General features: G+C 43.3%; 1 protein-coding gene across 2 annotated transcripts in view; it reads left to right on the top strand.

Moving 5' to 3' along the window:
- The window catches only part of TM9SF1 (transmembrane 9 superfamily member 1), a 43,403-nt gene extending 27,968 nt beyond the window's left edge, over window positions 1-15,435 (top strand). For both annotated transcript variants that reach the window (XM_082265733.1, XM_082265734.1), the window contains exons 4-7: window positions 6,246-6,846; window positions 6,932-7,117; window positions 10,040-10,313; window positions 14,422-15,435. In XM_082265733.1, the coding sequence (XP_082121859.1) occupies window positions 6,246-6,846; window positions 6,932-7,117; window positions 10,040-10,313; window positions 14,422-14,815 (1,455 nt within the window). In that variant the 3' untranslated portion in view covers window positions 14,816-15,435. The remainder of the gene's footprint in view (window positions 1-6,245; window positions 6,847-6,931; window positions 7,118-10,039; window positions 10,314-14,421) is intronic.
- Window positions 15,436-21,663: the final 6,228 nt, after the last annotated feature.

The following is a 21,663-nucleotide window of genomic DNA, read 5'->3' as shown; positions in this document are numbered from 1 at the left end:
GGTCTTAGTCTGCCCTGGGGGCCATGATGGCAGCCCTGCAGTTGCTAGTAGCCAAAGTAGATATGACCCTGCAAAGGAGACCTGGCAAGAAGCGCCCCCCACCTTTACCTGTATCATCTGCTTCCTCAGATTCTGAGGTGGATTTGGCCGCCGCGGACGAGAGTCAGCCCACTGGGTCTGCGTCTACGCACGCTAAGTGCTGTAATAGTGAGTCCTCCTCCTCTGCAGCCACGCATGAAAAAGTGCTAATGGAGGCTCTGATTGTATCAGTGTGAGAAACTTTAAAGTTGGAGGACTCCGCTACTGCTGAGTCAGGGACGCCAGTGCAATTTGGCACCAGCAAATCTTCCAAGGTGACCAAGGAGTTTCCCTTTCCTGCCTATTTTGACGAGATTGTTACTAGTCAGTGGGGTTCCCCCAAAACGCATTGGTTGGTATTCCTAAGCGTTTTGCTAGGAGATATCCCTTTTGAGGAGTCTCTACTGAAGAAACTAAAAGTTCCACCGTTGGTGCACTCTCAGGTTTCCAGGCTAAATAAGGCCACACTTTTGCCGGTGGAAGATTCCCCCGTCTTTAAAGGACCCCGTGGACAGAACAGCTGAGGCTCTGGTCCGGTACCTTTTCAACATGGCAGGTTCAATTTTAAGACTGGTGTTTGCTATCACCTTGGTATCCCAGACCTTAACGGAATGGGCTAAGATTTTTTGCCAGGATTTGGAGGGGAGTCAACACCCTTCTGAGCTGTTGGGCCTGGTGGATCAGTTGATCCAAGGGTTACAGTATATTTGTGATGCATCCCTGGATGCGGCCCCCGTGGCCTGCAGGGTTTCTGTAACGGCAGTGATCTTTCGCCGCATGATCTGGTTGAAGTACTGGTCAGCTGACCAGACTTCTAAAAAAGTACTGATATTCCTTTTGTAGGTGACCGTGTGTTTGGTGCCTCTATGGAAGATATCATTAAAGCGGAGTTCCAGCCCCAAAATCGAAAAACTTGATTTTGGGCTATCCGCTTGCTTAGGACAACCTGAAAGAGAAATGGATAATGCCGATTTTTTTTTTTTTTTTTTTTTATTTATTTTTTTTTATTTTTGGTCACTTACCTTATTATAGAAGAAAATATACTCACCTTCCTTCCACTTCCTCCCTCTGCGGCCGCGGCCCGCGCCGTCACTTCCGGTTTGCGATGATTCCTGGGAGCTGAACGTCATCGCTCCCAGGAATCGATGCGCCTGCACCGGCCCCGCTCGTCACTTCCGGTGCAGGCGCGGCATTCACTGCTAAACAGCTTCTGGGCATGCCCAGAAGCTGTGCAGGAATGCCGCGCCTGCATCAGAAGTGACGCGCGGGGCCAGTGCAGTGCATTGTGGGACTCCGACGTCACGGAAGAGGACACGAAGAGGGACGCTGCGGCTTCAGCTGCCCACACCTGAGATGGCAGTGCTGGAGAAGAAATTTTCAAGGAAGTCCTTGGTTCACACTTTTGTACAGGGAGTTTGCCATCTGACTCCTCCGGTGCGATCCCTGGGATCTCAATTTGGTTTTCTCGGTGCTTTAAAGTCCTCCCTTTGAAAATATTTGAGAAATTCCTCTGCTCACTCTGTCGCAGAAGGTGGTTTTCTTAGTAGCTATTACTTCCACACGTCGCGTGTTGGAGTTGGCTGCGTTGTTGTCCTGTCGGTCGCCTTACTTTGTGATTCATAGGGACAAATTGGTGTTGGGATCCTGTCAGGCGTTCCTTCCTAAGGTTGTCTCGAGGTTTCATTTGAATGAAGACATTGTGTTACCATCCCTATGTCCTAAGCCGAAACATCCTAAGGAACTTGCCTTGCATTATTTAGATGTGGTAAGGGCGATTCGGGTGTATCTGGCAGTGACTGAACCGATTAGGAAATCTGAATCTTTGTTTGTTTTTATGGATGGACCTCGTGAGGGGCAGGCTGCATCTGCTACGACCATTTTTAACCACTTAAGCCCTGGAGGATTTGGCTGCTCAAAGACCAGGCCCTATTTTGCAATTTGGCACTGCGTGACTTTAACAGACAATTGCGCGGTCGTGCGATGCTGTACCCAAATTAAATTGACGTCCTTTTTTTCCCACAAACAGAGCTTTCTTTTGGTGGTATTTGATCACCTGTGCGATTTTTATTTTTTGCGCTATAAACAATAAAAGAGCGTCCATTTTGAAAAAATAACAATATTTTTCACATTTTTTATATGAAAAAAAAAAGTAAAAATCAAAATTTTCTAACATTTTAGGCCAATTTCTTTTCTGCTACATATTTTTGGTAAAAAAGATCACAATAAGTGTATTTTGATTGGTTTGCGCAAAAGTTATTGCCTTTAATAACTAAGTGGAAGATTTATGTCATTTTTATTGTTTTTTTTTTTTTAACTAGTAATGGCGGCGATCTGCGATTTTTTTTTTTTTTTTTTTTTTTTGCGGGACTGCAACATTGCGGTGGACAGATTGGACCCCTGACAAACATTTTTGACACTTTTGGGGGGACCAGTGACATTACTACAGTATACGGTGCTATACATATGCACTTGTACTGTAAAAATGACACTGGCAGGGAAGGGGTTAACTTTATTAGTGATCAAGGGGTTAAGTGTGTCCCTAGGAGCGTGATTCTAACTGTAAAGGGGCGTGGCTTGTGATGTAACCACAGAGACATACGATCCTACATAGCAGGATTGAATGATCTCTGCAGTTACACCAGGGAGAATGACAGGCGGCTTTGTTTACATCACCCGCCTGCCTTTCTCCCTCTCCAGCGGGAGATCGCGAGTGGCCAGCAGACATCGGAGCCGCCGGTCACACATGCGGGGAAGGCCATGAACGAGCGGGGACGGGAGCGCGGGGACGGGAGCGCGCCTCCGGCGGCGTGCGCCCGTCCCCTGCAGGCTCCTGGGCGAGCGACGTAGTACTACGTCGCTTTTCCCAGGAGGGGCTGACTGCCGCAGTAAATATACTGTGGGCAGTCGGCAAGTGGTTAAGTGGATCAGGCAGACGGTGGTGCAGGCCTCCTCCATTAAGGGTCAGGTTCCTCCTTTCCCTGTTAAAGTGCATTCTACGAGGGCGCTTAGTGCCTCCCGTCAGGCGTCAGTGGTTCAGGTGTGCAAGGCGGCTAAGTGGTCGTTTGTACACACAATCACAAAATTTTATAAGGTGGATGTACTTGAATCTTCGGATGTGGTGTTTGGCGGCAAAGTTCTGCAGGCTGTGGTTGCGGAAGCTTCTGCTTCTTGAGTGAAAATTTTTCTTGGTGGTGAGCTCCAGTTGTTCCTAGTTGAGCTCCTGTTGTTACCTGGTTGGCTATGTTTAGCCTTGTTGGGAATTCTGCATTTGCTGTGTTTTTTTTTTTCCCCACCCCTCATGTTGACACTGCTTTGGGACATCCCAATGGCCTGAAGAATTGAAGCTGTGTCTGTCAGTGAACGAAAGAGAAAACAACTGGATTTTTGTCTTAACCGTAAAATCCTTTTCTCTGAGGTTAAATGACAGACGCAGCACCCGCCCCTCTTTTGGGGTTGAGTTATTTGTTCTTCTGACACTGCTTGTTACAAACTGGAGTCCTACAGCAGGAAGTGATGGTATACCCTCTGGGACTGCCCCAGGGGCGTAACCAAAAAGGTTTCCACCTAGTTCTACTCCTGAAGAGAGACAGCATAATACCCAATGGTCTGAAGAATTGAAGCTGTGTCTGTCAGTGAACCTCAGAGAAAATGATTTTACAGTAAAACAAAAATCCAGTTTTTTGGTGAGATACTTCCAAAGTGAAATCCCGTCTAAAGAGATGGAGACTCTGCCAATTTCTGCATTCGAGCCCTGCAGGTCCAGCAGCTGATTGATAAGTATGAAATCGCTCCTACTAGATTCATTTTCCACATAGACACACATGCAAACAAACGGCTATTTCTTCATTAAAATCATTCTGAACATAAGTGAAGTTACTCTTTAACATTCTGCTAAAACTTTGTGTATTCGCACTGCTTGGACCTTGAAGAAAGGGGTACAACTCGAAAGCTTGTCCTGAAAAATTGGATGTTCATGCAAATAAAGTATCATGGACAGTAAGTAGTAGTAGTAGTAGTTTTTGTTAAATATTGTCAAAATACAATACAATACAACAGTTACATTGGGCCACCTTGTGTCCTACCTGGAAAACCCAGGGATCACTAAAAAATCTGCAAAATCTGGTGCAGCTCTGCATAGTAGCCCATCAGTTTCTAACTTCAGCTTGTTCACTTAACCTTTAAAAAAAAATCCTGGAAGTTGATTTGGTTTCTATGCAGAGCTGCACCAAATTTTGCACTCTCCAGTTTTAATAAATCAACCCCACTGTTACTACAGTGATCACCGCTAGCTCCGGGGGGGGGGGGGGGGGGGTCATACCGAGCAGCTGCCTTGCACGGGCATCATTAAGTTCACACCTGAACGTTTTGCACCTCGTAAAACACTCCTCTCTGAAGTTCCAAAATGCCCAACAAACAAAATCCCATTCATTTCAATGGCCTCTGTTCACATCTGAGCGTTTTGTAGCCTGAAGCAAAACACCTGAAGCTTAACAAAGTACATGAGCTTTTTTGTTGACAGATTACAAGTGTTTTTGGTCACAAGTCAATGCCTGCTTCCAAACGCCTGCAAAAGAACGCCTGAAAACTATACGCTTAGTTGTGAATGGAGCCTTTGAGAAAACTTTGCATTTTCTCAATCAATGCAAAGTATACTCTGTTTTGACAAGGTGGGGAGGCAGGGAGGGGATGTCACATGCATACTTAGCATAGTTCCAAATTGGATCAGTGTACCTCTGCAAAAATATGCATACCTAAGCTTCATATTTAAAAGAGAAGTATGGCCAAAGCTCTTTTTGTCACACTTCCCATGTGGGTCACAGGAGTGCACTTACATTTGCTCTCCTGTGACCCAGAGTCGGCTGGAAGCAGGCTAAAATCCGATGTTGGCTGATTTCACAGAGCCGCTTTGGTGTCTTAAGAGGATCGCAGCAGCAATGTTGGGATCCACCTGGATTCCTGACTGGCAGCTGGCTCAGTCTCTCAGCGCAGCAGCTCCCATCCCTTCTCCAGCCTGGAGCTCCAGTGAGCACTGGAAGGGCAAAACAAAGAGCGGTGATTTGATTTTCACCATTCTCTGCTCAAAGCAGGCTCGAGAGCTGAGTGATCAGCGGTCACATGATCTCTCAGTTCTCAGGCGTAGAGGCGGCAGGGGACAGCTTCAGCATTGCACCAATACTGCATACGGTAGGTAAGTTTGTATTTTTAGAATCCCTTTTTTTTTTTTTTTTTTTTTTTAAGAATCCCTCACTTCTCCTTTTTAAAGTGTTTCTAAAGGTTTAAGGTTTTTTTTACCTTCATGCATTCTATGCATGAAGGTAAAAAACCCTCTGTGTCCGGCAGTTCCCCCAGCGTCCCCCAAAACTTACCTGGGCCCTATCTCGATCCAGAGATGTACACGAGAGCCTCAGTTCTCCAGGGACTCCCCCCTCCTAATTGGCTGCGACAGCAGCAGGGTATGTGCCACTCAGTCAGTGAGCCAATGGAAGGGAGGTGGTGGGGCCGAGCCGTGGCTCTGTGTGTGAATAGACACGTAGAGCCGTGGCTTCGGAACGAGCCTGCTTGGTTGCCTCCATTGCAAGCTCCATTGCTGTGGGGGCACTCAGCAGGAGGAAGGGGCCAGGAGCGCCAACAAGGGACCCGAGAAGAGTCGGATCGGGCTGCTCTGTGCGAAACCACTGCACAGATCAGGTGAGTATGACATGGTGGTTGGGTTTTTTTTTTTTTTTTAAAGAAAGCCTTCATTATCACTTTAAGGTTTAGGTTTCCTCAGAAGTATAGCTAATTAGAAGTACAAGTAATGTCCGCTGTCGTTCACCCTTCCAACCCAAGATTTATGTTTGGTAGGTCTTTCTTGAGTGGGTCATTTACTTCAGGATATGAGGTAAACCGTCTTTGTATACAAATATTGAAGAAAAACTTGACTGAATGAAGTTTGCTTGGTATGAATTTCAATCTTCCTGTACCACATCAACCGATTTACATATGTCGTTATCTGTGGCCTAGAATTTTGTTAACATTTTAAAATAAAAGGAACTCCTTCTCTGGGTACCATACCCCTACCCATTTACAGTACATATATTATTCTTACTTTGTCCTATGTAAATTGATGTTCGATGTATGGAAATGTTCTTTTTGTCTTATGGTGTTCTGTTTTGTTCCTTTTTAAGGTAGAGGAACTTCGTCAAGCCATTGAAGAACTTTACTATTTCGAGTTTGTGCTGGATGACATACCGATCCGTGGCTTTGTAGGCTACATGGAGGAAAGTGGCTTCTTGCCACACACTCATAAAATTGGCTTGTGGTCTCACTTGGACTTCAACATTGAGTATAATGAGGACCGTATAATATTTGCCAATGTTAGTGTTCGAGATGTGAAGCCTTTTAGCTTAGATGATGTCAGAGAGCCTCTTAGCTTGACCCACACATATAGTGTACGTTGGTTCCCAACCACTGTGACTTATGAAAGGCGTGGGGACCGTCTCAGGGACACCAGTTTCTTTCCAAAAAGTCTGGAGATTCATTGGCTCTCTATCATTAATTCCATGGTATTAGTCTTTTTGCTTTTGGGTTTTGTGGTGATCATTCTCATGCGTGTTCTCAAAAGTGATCTGGCAAGGTACAATCTAGATGAGGAAGGGACGGATGACATGGAACAAGGTGACAATGGATGGAAGATCATTCACACAGATGTTTTCCGCTTCCCCCCACATAGAAGTCTATTGTGTGCCATACTTGGAGTAGGTTCCCAATTCCTTGCACTTGGAACAGGTAATAGCTGAAGGCATTCAAATCGCATTTTTTTTAAATGTTTTTTTCTTTTTTCAGCCATTAACGAATACCTCTTTTCCCATAGGTATCATAGTAATGGTTCTTCTGGGAATGTTTAATGTGCACAGACATGGTGCTATAAATTCTGCTGCTATACTACTTTACGCACTCACTTGCTGTATTTCTGGCTATGTGTCCAGTAATTTCTATAGACAGCTGGGTGGAGATCGTTGGGTTTGGAACATAGTACTTACTACCAGCCTTTTTTCAGGTAAAACACTTTCATATATTTTTGTTAATGTACTCTTATATAGCAACATATAGTAACATTGCCATACAAGCACTAACAGTGGCTATGAGCTTGCAATAGACTTAAACAACGTGCCATCCTCAAGAGAAAAGAACATGCTACTGATCCCAGATAAGCTGTTGAGACAGGTTTCCAGCTTACCCGATTGCTAATATCACCAGATATGTGAGGGCTGCTGATTGCCCTAACTAAATTTTTATGTCTGTAGGCCATTTGATTCACTTGATTCACTGAGCTGCACATGGACCACTCATTGGGCTCTCTTCTATTGGCTGTTTTCTTTTTGAGAATTGCTTCTCTTGGTGATTTTTAAACCACCTATTTTTTTTATTTTATAAACTCTTTTAACCTTAATGACGTTAGTCATTAATATGTACTTTTTAAAGCCCCATCTCAGTGCTGGCTGGTGCAGAAAGCTGGACATCCACTTCACACAAGTAGAGAAATGGTATGAACTATTGTTCTTGCCTATAGAAGGGAGGAACACTAGTTCGTACGTGCTTTTGTACTTGCTTTAAAACTTTATTCACAGAGCTCTTAACAATCCATCAGATTAGCCACTTGCTGACCAGAATTTTTTTTGACATTTGTTGTTTACAAGTATAAATCAGTATTTTTTGCTAGAAAATTACTTAGAACCCCCTAACCTAATATAAATGTATATATATATATATATATATATATATAATGGGCAGATAACAATTCCCAGCATTCTTCAAATAGTTAGCAGTGGTCGCATGGGATAACATCTGAGGGTCTAGCTCCTAATTCCTTAAAAGCGTTGTGTCCTGGGCATGGACTGTAGGTTTTTCTGAACGCTTTTGCATAAACGTATCCCTTATACACGGAGGTGGAAGATATACAATATTTCACAAAAGTGAGTACACCCTTCAAATTTTTTGTAAATATTTTATTATATCTTTTTATGTGACAACACTGAAGAAATGATACTTTGCTACAATGTAAAGTAGTGAGTGTACAGCTTGTATAACAGTGTAAATTTGCTGTCCCCTAAAAACAACTCCACGCACAGCCATTAATGTCTAAACCACTGGCAACAAAAGTGAGTACACCCCTAAGTTAAAATGTCCATACTGGGCCCAATTAGCCATTTTCCCTCTCCGGTGTCATGTGACTCGTTAGTGTTACAAGGTCTAAGTTGTGAATGGGGAGCAGGTGTGTAAAATTTGGTGTTATCGCTCTCACTCTCTCATACTGGTCACTGGAAGTTCAACATGGCACCTCATGGCAAATAACTCTTTGAGGATCTGAAAAAAAGAATTGTTGCTTTACCTAAAGATGGCCTAGGCTATAGGAAGATTGCCAAGACCCTGAAACTGAGCTGCATCATGGTGGCCAAGACCATACAGCAGTTCAACAGGACAGGTTCTACTCAGAACAGGCCTCGCCATGGTTGACCAAAGAAGTTGAGTGCACGTGCTCAGCGCCATATCCAGAGGTTGTCTTTGTGAAATAGATGTATGAGTACTGCAAGCTTTGCTGCAGAGGTTGAAGGGGTGTGGGGGGGGGGGGGGTCAGTGCTCAGACCATACACCGCAAACTGCATCAAATTGGTCTACATGGCTGTCATCACAGAAGAAAGCCTCTTCTAAAGATGATGCACAAGAAAGCCTGAAAACAGTTTGCTGAAGACAAGCAAACTAAGGACATGGATTACTGAAACCATGTCCTGTGGTCTGATGAGACCAAGATAAACTTCTTTGGTTCAGATGGTGTCAAGCTTGCGTGGCAACAACTAGGTGAGGAGTACAAAGACAAGTGTGTCTTGCCTATAGTCAAGCATTGTGGTGGGAGTGTCATGGTCAGGGGCTGCATGAGTGCTGCTGGCACTGGGGAGCTACATTTAATTGAGGGAACCATGAATGCCAACATGTACTGTGACATACTGAAGCAGAGCATGATCCCTTCCTTTCAGAGATTGGGCCGCAGGGCAGTATTCCAACATGATAACGATCCCGAACAACCCTCCAAGATGACCACTGCCTTGCTAAAGAGGCTAAGGGTAAAGGTGATGGATTGGCCAAGCATGTCTCCAGACCTAAACCCTATTGAGCGTCTGTGGGGCATCCTCAAACAGAAGGTGGAGGGGCGCAAGGTCTCTAACATCCACCAGCTCTGTGATGTCGTCATGGAGGAGTGGAAGAGGACTCCAGTGGCAACCTGTGAAGCTCTGGTGAACTCCATGCCCAAGAGGGTTAAAGCAGTGCTGGAAAATAATGGTGGCCACACAAAATATTGACACTTTGGGCCCAATTTGGACATTGTCACATAGGGGTGTACTCACTTTTGTTGCCTGTGGTTTAGACATAAAGGGCTGTGTGATGAGTTATTTTGAGGGGACAGCAAATTTACACAGTTATACAAGCTGTACACTCACTACTTTACATTGTAGCAAAGCGTCATTTCTTGAGTGTTGTCACACGAAAAGGTATATTAAAATATTTACAAAAATGTGAGGGGTGTACTCACTTTTGTGAGATACTGTGTAATAAATATATATAGTTAGATAGATTCATATTATGTTAGGGGGTTCTAAGTAATTTTCTAGCAAAAAATATATTTATCGTGTGTGTGTATATACTTTTGTATTCTGAATAAGACCATAGACACTTGATGTACAGTTTTTATTTTGCTTGTGTCTATGGTACATGATAAAAGGACTCCAAGCTATTTATATCACATTGGTTTTACAATTGCCAAAAAAATAGATGTAATAAAATCAAGGACATTTTGGGAATTCAAACAGCCCACCAACATATATAAACGTCTTAAATAAAACAACTGAATTGTAATAAATGTTTATTATGTACGTTTTGCTTGTGATATCCCATTTTAAAACAAATTTTTACATTCCTATTTCAGCTCCATTTTTTCTCACTTGGAGTGTTGTAAATTCAGTTCACTGGGCCAATGGCTCAACGCAAGCTCTTCCAGCAACCACAATCCTCTTGTTGCTTACTGTGTGGCTTCTGGTTGGATTCCCTCTCACTGTAATTGGAGGTATCTTTGGTAAAAATAGTGCAGGAAACTTTGAGGCTCCGTGTCGGACCAAGAACATTGCTCGAGAAATCCCTCGCCAACCTTGGTATAAGTCAGCGCCAGTCCACATGGCTATTGGAGGCTTCCTACCTTTTAGGTATTTATGCAGAATTGTACTTTGCGATGCCTTATTAAGTGGAGAATAATAATTGGGCTTAAAATGTCTGTCGGGGGACAAAAAGAAATTACATGAAATATTCTGATTCCTCCCTTCAAGAGTTTGATTGACAACAGCAGGAGCCTATGGCTCTGCTGCCTTCAATTTTTTTATGCCAAACTAGGTGTTTGTTTTTTTTTTTTTTTTTACCTTTTATGCAGAGAATGCATTCATTTTAAAAACTGTTAAGACTTTAGTCCTGTTTTTTTAGGGTTAAATTTGGGTAGCGAGAGTAAGGCCACAATAAATTGGGGCCAGCTATAGTGCTTGCTTTAAATTAACTAAAACTGGACAATGGCTTGCCAGTACCAAAGGGTTTTAAGATTGGTAGGCCTTAAATATATACAGTGCCTTGCGAAAGTATTCGCCCCCCCCTTGAACTTTTCGACCTATTGCCACATTTCAGGCTTCAAACGTAAAGATATAAAACTGTAATTTTTTGTGAAGACTCAACAACAAGTGGGACACAATCATGAAGTAGAACGAAATTTATTGGATATTTCAAACTTTGTTAACAAATAAAAAACTGAGAAATTGGGCGTGCAAAATTATTCAGCCTCTTTACTTTCAGTGCAGCAAACTCTCTCCAGAAGTTCAGTGAGGATCTCTAAATGATCAAATGTTGACCTAAATGACTAATGATGATTTATAGAATCCACCTGTGTGTAATCAAGTCTCCGTATAAATGCACCTGCACTGTGATAGTCTCAGAGGTCTGTTTAATCACTTTACCACCGGAGGATTTTGCTGTCTTACGTCCAGGCCACTTTTTGCGATTCGGCGCTGTGCGACTTTAACTGACAATTGCGCAGTCGTGCGACGCCGTACCCAAACAAAATTTATGTCCTTTTTTTCCCACAAACATAGCTTTCTTTTGGTGGTATTTGATCACCTGTGCGATTTTTACTTTTTGCGCTATAAACAAAAAAAGAGCGTTTTATTTTGAAAAAATAACAATATTTTTAACATTTTTTTTATATGAAATTCCCCCCAAATTAAATGTAAAAATCAAATTTTTTTTAAATTTTTGGCCAATTTTTTTCTGCTACCTATGTTTGGTAAAAAAAAAATCACAATAAGCGTATTTTGATTGGTTTGTGCAAAAGTTATTGCATTTACTAACTAAGGGAAAGATTTCTGTCATTTTTGGTGTTTTTGTTTTTTTTTTTAACGAGTAATGGCGGCGATCTGCGTTTTTTTTTTTTGTTTTTGTTTTTTTTTTTTGCGGGACTGCGACATTGCGGCGGACAGATCGGACCCTTGAATGACATTTGACACTTTTGGGGGTACTAGTGACATTACTACAGTAATCAGTGCTATAAATATGCACTGTTACTGTAAAAATGACACTGGCAGGGAAGGGGTTAATTTTATTGGAGAGGGAGGGGTTTATGTATGCCTGGTGCTTACTGACGTGTGTGGGGGGAGGTGACTGAGTGACACAAGGACAGATCGCATGTTCAGCTATGCTGAACCATGCTATCTGACCCTGCCTGTCACTTAGGAGATCCGCCCGCTCTGTTTACACAAGCGGGCGGATCTCCAAACTTGATTCCCCGACGATCGGGGAAGAGCAGCGGCGATCGCTGCCGATCCTCCCCTGGCCCTACTCCCGTTGTGACTGAAAACAGCGGGAGCGCGCCGCCTACAGGGGGAGGAGTCCAGCGACGTAGGTCTACGTCGCTGGACGGGATCGTGCCACATTGCCGCAGTAGTGTCAATGTGGGCGGTCGTAAAGTGGTTAAAGTGCAGAGAGCATCATGAAGAACAAGGAACACACCAGGCAGGTCCGAGATACTGTTGTGAAAAAGTTTAAAGCCGGATTTGGATACAAAAAGATTTCCCAAGCTTTAAACATCCCAAGGAGCACTGTGCAAGCGATAATATTGAAATGGAAGGAGTATCAGACCACTGCAAATCTACGAAGACCTGGCCATCCCTCTAAACTTTCAGCTCATACAAGGAGAAGACTGATCAGAGATGCAGCCAAGAGGCCCATGATCACTCTGGATGAACTGCAGAGATCTACAGCTGAGGTGGGAGACTCTGTCCATAGGACAACAGTCAGTCGTATACTGCACAAATCTGGCCTTTATGGAAGAGTGGCAAGAAGAAAGCCATTTCTTAAAGATATCAATAAAAAGTGTTGTTTAAAGTTTGCCACAAGCCACCTGGGAGACACACCAAACATGTGGAAGAAGGTGCTCTGGTCAGATGAAACCAAAACCGAACTTTTTGGCAACAATGCAAAACGTTATGTTTGGCGTAAAAGCAACACAGCTCATCACCCTGAACACACCATCCCCACTGTCAAACATGGTGGTGGCAGCATCATGGTTTGGGCCTGCTTTTCTTCAGCAGGGACAGGGAAGATGGTTAAAATTGATGGGAAGATGGATGGAGCCAAATACAGGACCATTCTGGAAGAAAACCTGATCTGCAAAAGACCTGAGACTGGGACCGAGATTTGTCTTCCAACAAGACAATGATCCAAAACATAAAGAAAAATCTACAATGGAATGGTTCACAAATAAACATATCCAGGTGTTAGAATGGCCAAGTCAAAGTCCAGACCTTAATCCAATCGAGAATCTGTGGAAAGAACTGAAAACTGCTGTTAACAAACGCTCTCCATCCAACCTCACTGAGCTCGAGCTGTTTTGCAAGGAGGAATGGGCAAAAATTTCAGTCTCTCGATGTGTTAAACTGATAGAGACATACCCCAAGCGACTTACAGCTGTAATCGCAGCAAAAGGTGGCGCTACAAAGTATTAACTTAAGGGGGCTGAATAATTTTGCACGCCCAATTTTTCAGTTTTTTATTTGTTAAATTTTGAAATATCCAATAAATTTCGTTCCACTTCATGATTGTGCCCCACTTGTTGTTGTTGTTGTTGTTGTTGTTGTTGTTTCTTCACAAACATTTACAGTTTTATATCTTTATGTTTGAAGCTTGAAATGTGGCAAAAGTTTGAAAAGTTCAAGGGGGCTGAATACTTTCGCAAGGCACTGTATGATGTATTAAAGTGCTTGGTGCTAATACCTTAATAGAGTAGTGTGCAAGGATAAATATATATGCGTATAACACAGTGTGTGATAAATAACAGAAAATCTTAAAATACTTGAGGTAGATGTCACAATAAAATCATAAAGAATAAATATTTAGATTTAATGCAATATTAACGGTGAGGAAGGTGCTAAATATAGGTGATTAAATCAATCAGGTAAAATTTCAAAGCAGAAAAATATATATGTTTTCAATAAAATTCATGAATTAATTCATAAGTGACTCAAGTGCAAATGTGCAAGTAGAAAAAGTCCATAAATAAAAGTTCATAAGTGACTCAGGTGAAAATGCAGGTAAATCATGAGTGCCAAAGTAAAAAGTGCAATTGCTCTGTGTTGAATCCTCCAATGATCCAATGCTGGTACTTTTGGTGTCAACGTGGGGGATAATAGAAGAACACACTCACCAGATGATGTGGGTCTTATATACCTTATGGTATTAAGACCTGTATACGCTTTATAGCCACCAGGGCCAAAGAAGACACTGCTGGGCTTTGTGGTACCACAGTACTCGGGATTCCCTCTCCTTGATAGCCTCGATCCACAGGGTCCGGTCAGGGTATGCAGGGTAAAAAAAAGCTCCAGATAGTTAGTTTATTACCGTAAAAACTAAGTTTAATAAAGTTGGTAGGTGTACAGTACATGAAAAAAGTAAAAAACCACCAGCCGAAATGGTGCCTGTGAGTGGAGATCGGTGAATACCGGCTTGCCTTCCACTCAGGCATCCGTGACGTAAGCAGCGTGCGTTCCACCTTACGCGCGTTTCGTCAATGCGTATGGCGTCTTCTGTAGCAGCTGCACTTTCAAACATTTATTAAATTATTACGGTTTTTTTCGTTGGAATATACCTACCCATAGGCGCGAGTGATATACATTTTTTAGTATATTAATTCACAAATTTGGGTAGCGCTTACAAATGCACGTTAATTCATAAACAGTTGTGTTTTTGTTTCTTTGCCATTAATTGTGTGTTTCTTTACAGTGCAATCTCTGTGGAGCTGTATTACATCTTTGCTACTGTCTGGGGTCGAGAGCAGTACACTTTGTATGGGATTCTTTTCATCGTATTTGCCATTCTACTGAGTGTAGGCGCCTGTATTTCTGTGGCATTGACATACTTCCAGTTGTCAGGTGAAGATTATCGATGGTGGTGGCGATCAATTCTAAGCACAGGATCCACTGGAGCATTTATCTTTCTGTACTCCGTCTTTTACTACTGGCGTCGATCTAACATGTCAGGGGTGGTTCAAAGTGTTGAATTCTTTGGTTACTCCTTCCTAACAGCATATGTTTTCTTTCTTATGCTTGGAACTGTCAGCTTCACAGCATCACTTCGGTTTATCCGTTATATATATGTAAACCTGAAGATGGACTAAAATCATGAGCCAGGCACCTAACTTGTGCCATAAATGCTATATGTGGAATAATGGACCAACCACAGAGGAAGAGGCTGAAGATCCTGTACCTGCAGCTCCAAAGGCCACTCCGATACAGATTGATGCAAGTGGAGCATGGGGATATAAAATTACAGAGATACCTACCTAAAAGGAGGAATATGCAGCAGTGAGACTGGAGATGCAAGTAAACCAAGCAATAAACAGTTTCTAAATATTCCATGAAACCTCAGTAAAGGACAGCTGTCTCACTGGTGATTGTTTAATTCCACTGATGCCCATCTCTTATACTGCTAAAATTGTCTTTCTGCAAAGGCTCTTTGCTATAATTTTTGGTCTCTCACTGTTGCTGCAAATTAAGTTCTTAGTCTGGAAATGCCATTTTTTAACATAAGGGAAAGTTTTGGTTGCCTTTTAAAATTATTGAAAGACTCCTCACTGTGGCTTGAACACTTGTTCTGGTCTGTTAGTTTTGTAAGATGGTCTTGTGGGCTTTAGCCTGTTTCCTTTCAGACAGTCTGCTGCACTCTACCGGACTTCTGTAAAAATATATATATTTATATCTTTGATTTCCTTTTTACAAAATAAAAAAAAAATTTAAAAAATTGTTTGAAAATAACTTTACTGAAATAAGCTTTTGCACACGGCCGTTGATTAAGGTGCCTGCTAGCCAAAGCTCCAGCATAATTTAGCACAGTGGCATATTGCAGAATTTATTATGTGCGGTTATATGCATGTAGCCCCGGCGGTTACGTGCGTATAGCTGCACACAGTATATTCTTCAATATATGTCAATAGACTAAATTACGCTGGGGCTGGGGCTGGAGCTGTAGCTACTGGGTACCACAATGGGTAGATTTTACTCTGTATGACCGCATGTTCTGATAAGGAGCTCTCCTAAATAATATTTACATCTACGGTAACAAAGTCTAAAGCAAATGTTGTTGAAGAAAATTACAGCTTTCTCTTTGAATAGGGTTCCCATGCATCTAACAGTCATACACATTTTAGATTGGGCAGAACTAGAATAGTAGAGTTTTTCGGTATTACAAACTTTAAGGCTGATTTACTGAATTTTTGCTCAATAATAATTCACTTTAGTTAGTCAATCATGTAAAAAGCAAATTCCTGTTCACTCTGCATACCCTGTCATGTGCAAATGCTAAAGAAAAACTGGAATTTGCTTTTTACATTAGTCGATAATTTGAAGTGAATATTCACATGCTTTGACTCTTTTGGTAAATCAGTACATTTGTAGATCTCTTCTGTCAAAAAAAAACTCTCTGCTAACAATTTTTGTAAAGTTTTACAATTGCCTATGGTGCATGTGCAGCGCAGCATAACTCCGGTGCAAATCTGCAGGAGATGCATCATCACTGCATGTAAAACTGCTGAAGAAAGAAAATGCCAAGTTTGGAAGTAACGATGGAGCGGTCAAGATGAGTGTGGACCTCGCATTGCTGGAGGAGGGCAAGTTGGTCATAATGTGCAAGACCTCACTGGGGAAAAAAGAATAGTGTCTGACAACCAAAACTGAATTTTAACTTTGGTTTCAGCTCTTCCATAGATGTTGGGTTTGTGTTATCTGCAGACAGTTTATGTGAAAGTAGGATCCCTGTTCTCCAGCCAATTGTGTTTGGTTTTTGCCCACTATTCTTGTTTTGCCAATGAATCTTGCCATGCTTTGTTTATGCAGTTTTATATAACTGTGAAGACTGGTACTCTTTGAAATTACAATTTTAATGACACTAGCTAAATGAGTGGTAACAATTTGTCGTCTTTCAAAGCCTGACATGTTACCCATTTGACCATACATACTAACCACAATGTGTAATAAACTGCCATACAACCTAGAGAGCATAGACCTTTTTTTTTTATTATTCTCTACACCCCCTGTATTTTAAAGGTATTGTAGTCTCGTTTGTTATTTTTTTAGGGAAAAAAAAAATGTTATACTCACCTGCTCTGTTGCAGTGGCTTTGCACATAGAAGCCTGGATCCGCCTCTTCCTGGGTCCCTCTTCTGTGCTCCTGGCCCATCCCTCCACAGCAAACAGCTTGCTATGGGGGCACCCGAGCTGAGTCCCAGCTCCCTGTATCTATTCAGACACAGAGCTGCGGCCCAGCCCCCCCCCCCCCCTCTCTCTCTACTGATTGGCTAGTTGACTTGACAACAGCAGGAGCCAATGGCCATTTAGGAGGGAGAGTCTGAGACGGCCAAGACACTCGACCTCACTAGACAGAGAGGGACCTTAGGTAAGTATTAGGGGGGCTGGGGGGGGGGGGCTTCTGCACACAGAAGGCTTTTTTATCTTAATGCATAGAATGCATTAGGAATTAAATCTTACGACCTTCCAACCTCTTTAGTTTACTGATTTTGCTGTGTGTCTAGCGTTCTGCTTTAATATACAACCCCAATTCCAAAAAAGTTGGGACGCTGTGGGAAATCTACATAGAATGCAATGATTTGCAAATCTTATAAACCCATATTTTATTATTATTATTAGAAAATATTAAGCATATCAAATGTTTAAACTAGAAAAAAAAAAAAACGTTATAAAAAAAAAATAAGGTTATTTTGAAATTGATGGCAACTTCTCAAAGTATGGGACAGGACATCCAAAAGCTGGCAAAGTAGGTGGTACTACTGGGAAAGAGCTGGAAGAAATGTTTTCAACTATTTAGGTTAATTGGGAACAGGTCCGTAACATGATTGATCATTGCTATTCATACAGCGCTGCTTTTTTTTTTTTTTTTTTTATGTACTTTTTGTGTTTGTATATTTACACATATATTGCATGCTGCTTTTTCCAGACCACTTAAGCGCTGACAGCTGACTTTTTAGATAAACCCCCCCCCCCCCATCAACTGCCTGGACAGTTAGTGCCGGTTCACACTAGTGCGATGCCAGACATGGCATATGATTCGCATTGCTGTGCAGATCAAATGCGATGTCTGTGTGATGCGATTTCAGCATTGAAATGTGTGATGCCTGAAATTGCATCGCATTCGCACCAAAATGGTGCAGGACCCTTTTTTGGTTCGCATGGGAATCGAGTCACATGGGTGTTCACACCCATGCAATCTGATTCCTGCACCTTTTCACAGTTCGCACTGCGATCTGCAAACCAATCTGGGGGTGTCATTAACTTTACATTGACACCCTCAGCAATTCGCAGGTCTCAGTGTGAACTACTGTGCGATTTTTGGTGCGATGCGGAAACTGGCACTGATTCGCTGGGTTTCCTGCATCGCACACTGTGAACCGGGACTTATCTCACCTCTAATAAACACCCTGCTGAGAGTGTGGGACTATGTGGGATGGAAATTGGGTCTTTCTTCGGTACCAGTACCACTCATGCCAATTATAGGTAACCCAGAATTTCCCCCAGGACTTTTTGATTCCCATTTCTTACGGTGGACGACTCTGACACCCTCCCCAATTAAACAGGCACTTGCTGCCCATGGTCTCCAACCATTCAGTACCCATGGACCACTCATACCCAGGCAGGTGACTGCATTACTTTCAGCTTAGGCATTTTTTTTTTCATACTTCTCTAAGCTGGGCACGTGCATTGAAACCCAACTCCCTTTGAGTGTCTTTATCTTAGGCGATCTGACTATCCTCATGCTAGATCTACAATATATTGTATACTTCTTTCTCATGCAAAAAAATGCATGTGCCAAATAAGGTAAAAAAGCAAACAAAGTATTGTGCGACATATGCAGAACTTATGTGCAAACAATTTATTGTTAAAGTGCATGTGCTAAAACCAAGTGCCCAAACGATGTGAATATCCAATTACATAAAACATAAACTAGCCCCCAACTGATCCGTGTTAAGAATGAGCAGTCCATGAATTTCATTATTTAGTCCACAGTCTCCTAGCTCTCCTTGCTGGTTCTTATGGTGGTATCAGTGAGAAGCAATATTTCAAATTATCACAGCCAGGGAATTGTGCAACCGCATGCAGTGTGCCCGGTGTCTCCACTCGTGCCCCCCTCCTGCTATTGCACTCACCAGATGTCTCTCCCCTTACAACAGGGGTATCCAGCCTATACAGCTAAACCCAACTGTATGCCTCTCTCCACATAGTGTGAATCTGTATAAAAAGTTTTTTTGAGAAATCACAGTAGTGTTTTTACATTAGATCAAAACGGTCTGCTTGTGTTAAAAATGAGGACGTCCGGGACGTGATGTGCTCCCTGGACTCAAACCGGATGTGTGGCAATGATGCTAGGCTCTGATCTATGCATTTAGTCACTCTGGCATCAAATGGAGCGTCCTAGGGCAGAGCCTAGCGTCATTGCGCCATTTCCGGGTTGAGTCCCTGGAGCGCATTGTGTCCCGAACTTCCTGATTTTAACAGGAGAAATTCTTTCTCATGCATTTCCTCGCCAACCTTACCGGGGACTGGTGGAGAGTTGGGCTGTATGCTTAAATTTAGCTCAAGCCTCTACACTCAAGCACAAGAGAGGAAGTATAAAATGCTCACCAGGTGCCCTGCTGGACTGCATAAAATGCTGGCAGCATATCCTGAACATTGCTGGAGCTGCGGAGCCGGAAAGGGCATGGGCACCATGCTTCACATATGGTGGCCCTGCCCCTGGTTTAAACTGTTCTCATCTCACAGGGAGAGAGACCATTTGCTACTACCAGAATCAGCCCTACTTTCCATTCTCACAAGCTCTCTACTGGTACCTAAAAAGGGTCTGCCTCATTTTCTCCTCTCCTCAGTGCAAACTTTAATACCCAGACACTAGAATTCTACAGTCGTACCTAAAATCATGGAATGGGCAGTTGAACCTAACCACATACTGAGAATGGAAGAGCTCACTGTGAGCCTGGCGGAAAGATATTCCAAATTTACAGCAGTGTGGCATACCTGGATTGAGTTTTTAAACTCTGATGCTCTGAGGTCCTATTTGTGATTTCTGGTCATATGGGTGTCGAGTACGAACAGAGGGCATTGGAGTTCTTGGCCCAAATAGGGACTCCCAAACTTTCTATTCCCCACCGGGACCCCTCCCCCCAACTTCCCACCCACCCCTTTTTGCTTGTATTTTCATTTTTCTCCTCCCTATTTGTCTCTTTTCGCTTTTCTCGGTTATTTTTTTTTCTGAACACACCTTTTCTTTCCCTTTGCCAGAGGCTGTTTGTTGGTTTTGGGATGCACTGGTTTACATGAAATACTCTTTTATTTTGCATGCAAAAAACTTAATATGGGTTAAATACACGTACTAATGTCTGTTATGCTGTAACATCAGATGTATGGAACTCATTAAGGTTTTCTTTTTGAGGAAATTTTGTACCTGGTAGTGTTTGCCCTTTTGTGATCTATCCAAGTGTATTACATGAAAACTTTTTAATAAAAAAAAAAAAATTGTCAAACAATTTCAGAAAAATGTTCCTCGTGGGAAAATAACATCTACAGCACATATCATCAAAAGATTCTGACAATCTGGAGAAAGCTCGCAGGGGACAAGGTCAAAACGCAATATTGGATGCCTGTGATCTTCAGGGCCTCAGACGGCACTGTATTAAAAACAGACATGATTCTGCTATGAACATCACTGCATGGGCTCAGGAATACTTCCAAAAATCATTGTGTGAGCACAGTTCTCCGTGCCAGCCAAACGTACAAGTTAAAGCTCTATCATACAAAGTAGAAGCCATATGTAAACATGACCAGTGGCGGCTGGTGCTCAAAATTTTTGGGGGGGGTGCAAACAGAGAAACGAGTGACCAGCGTGCCCCCAATCAATGCAGAGCACCACAGCATGCCCCCAATCAATGCAGAGCGCCACATCATTCCCCCAATCAATGCAGAGCGCCACAGCATGCCCCCCAATCAATGCAGAGCGCCACAGCGTGCCCCCAATCAATGCAGAGCACCACAGCGTGCCCCCAATCAGTGCAGAGCGCCACAGCGTGCCCCCATCAATGCAGAGCGCCACAGCATGCCCCCCAATCAATGCAGAGCACCACAGCGTGCCCCAATCAATGCAGAGCACCACAGCATGCCCCCAATCAATGCAGAGTGCCACATCATTCCCCCAATCAATGCAGAGCGCCACAGCATGCCCCCCAATCAATGCAGAGCACCACAGCGTGCCCCCAATCAATGCAGAGCACCACAGCGTGCCCCCATCAATGCAGAGCGCCACAGCGTGCCCCAATCAATGCAGAGCACCACAGCATGCCCCCAATCAATGCAGAGCGCCACATCATGCCCCCAATCAATGCAGAGCGCCACAGCATGCCCCCCAATCAATGCAGAGACCAGCGTGCGTGCTCCCTTCAATGCAGTGTGGGCTTCCCCCTGAGACCAATGCACTTACCTGGCGGTGGCGGCTTCTTCTTCAGTCCCGGGGGTGGCTTCTCCCCTCCTCGAGACTCCGTCCTCTTCTGCGGCGGCGGGAAGGTGACCAAGCAGTGACGGTGAGTGACTGATGCACGCACCGGCACCGCCCCCAACGAGGTCAGCAAGGATGTCCTGAATCATGATTGGTCCAGGCTGAAGTCTGGACCAATCATGATCCAGGACATCACAAAAGGGGGAGTGTCGGAGCGCAGTGCTCTGCGCCCAGGTAACCCCCCGGAAGGCCGCCAATCAGTGCCTCTGCCGGGTGGAAAACCCCACCCCCCCCCCATAGCCACCAATGAGTCCGGCGCCCCTAGTGGGCTAAAAATTTAAGTTTTTTTTTTTATCTTTTTTTGGGGGGGCGGCGCCCCTGCTCCCCCTATCGGCTGGCCGCCACTGAACATGACCCAGAAATGCCACCATCTTCTCTGAGCCAAAGCTTATTAAAAACGGTCTGTTGCACAGT

Source organism: Pelophylax lessonae (assembly GCF_965119305.1).
Source record: "Pelophylax lessonae genome assembly, chromosome: 1".
Taxonomy (NCBI): Eukaryota; Metazoa; Chordata; class Amphibia; order Anura; family Ranidae; genus Pelophylax; species Pelophylax lessonae.
Note: the sequence above shows the minus strand (reverse complement) of the source record. Positions and strands in the feature narration are given on the sequence as shown.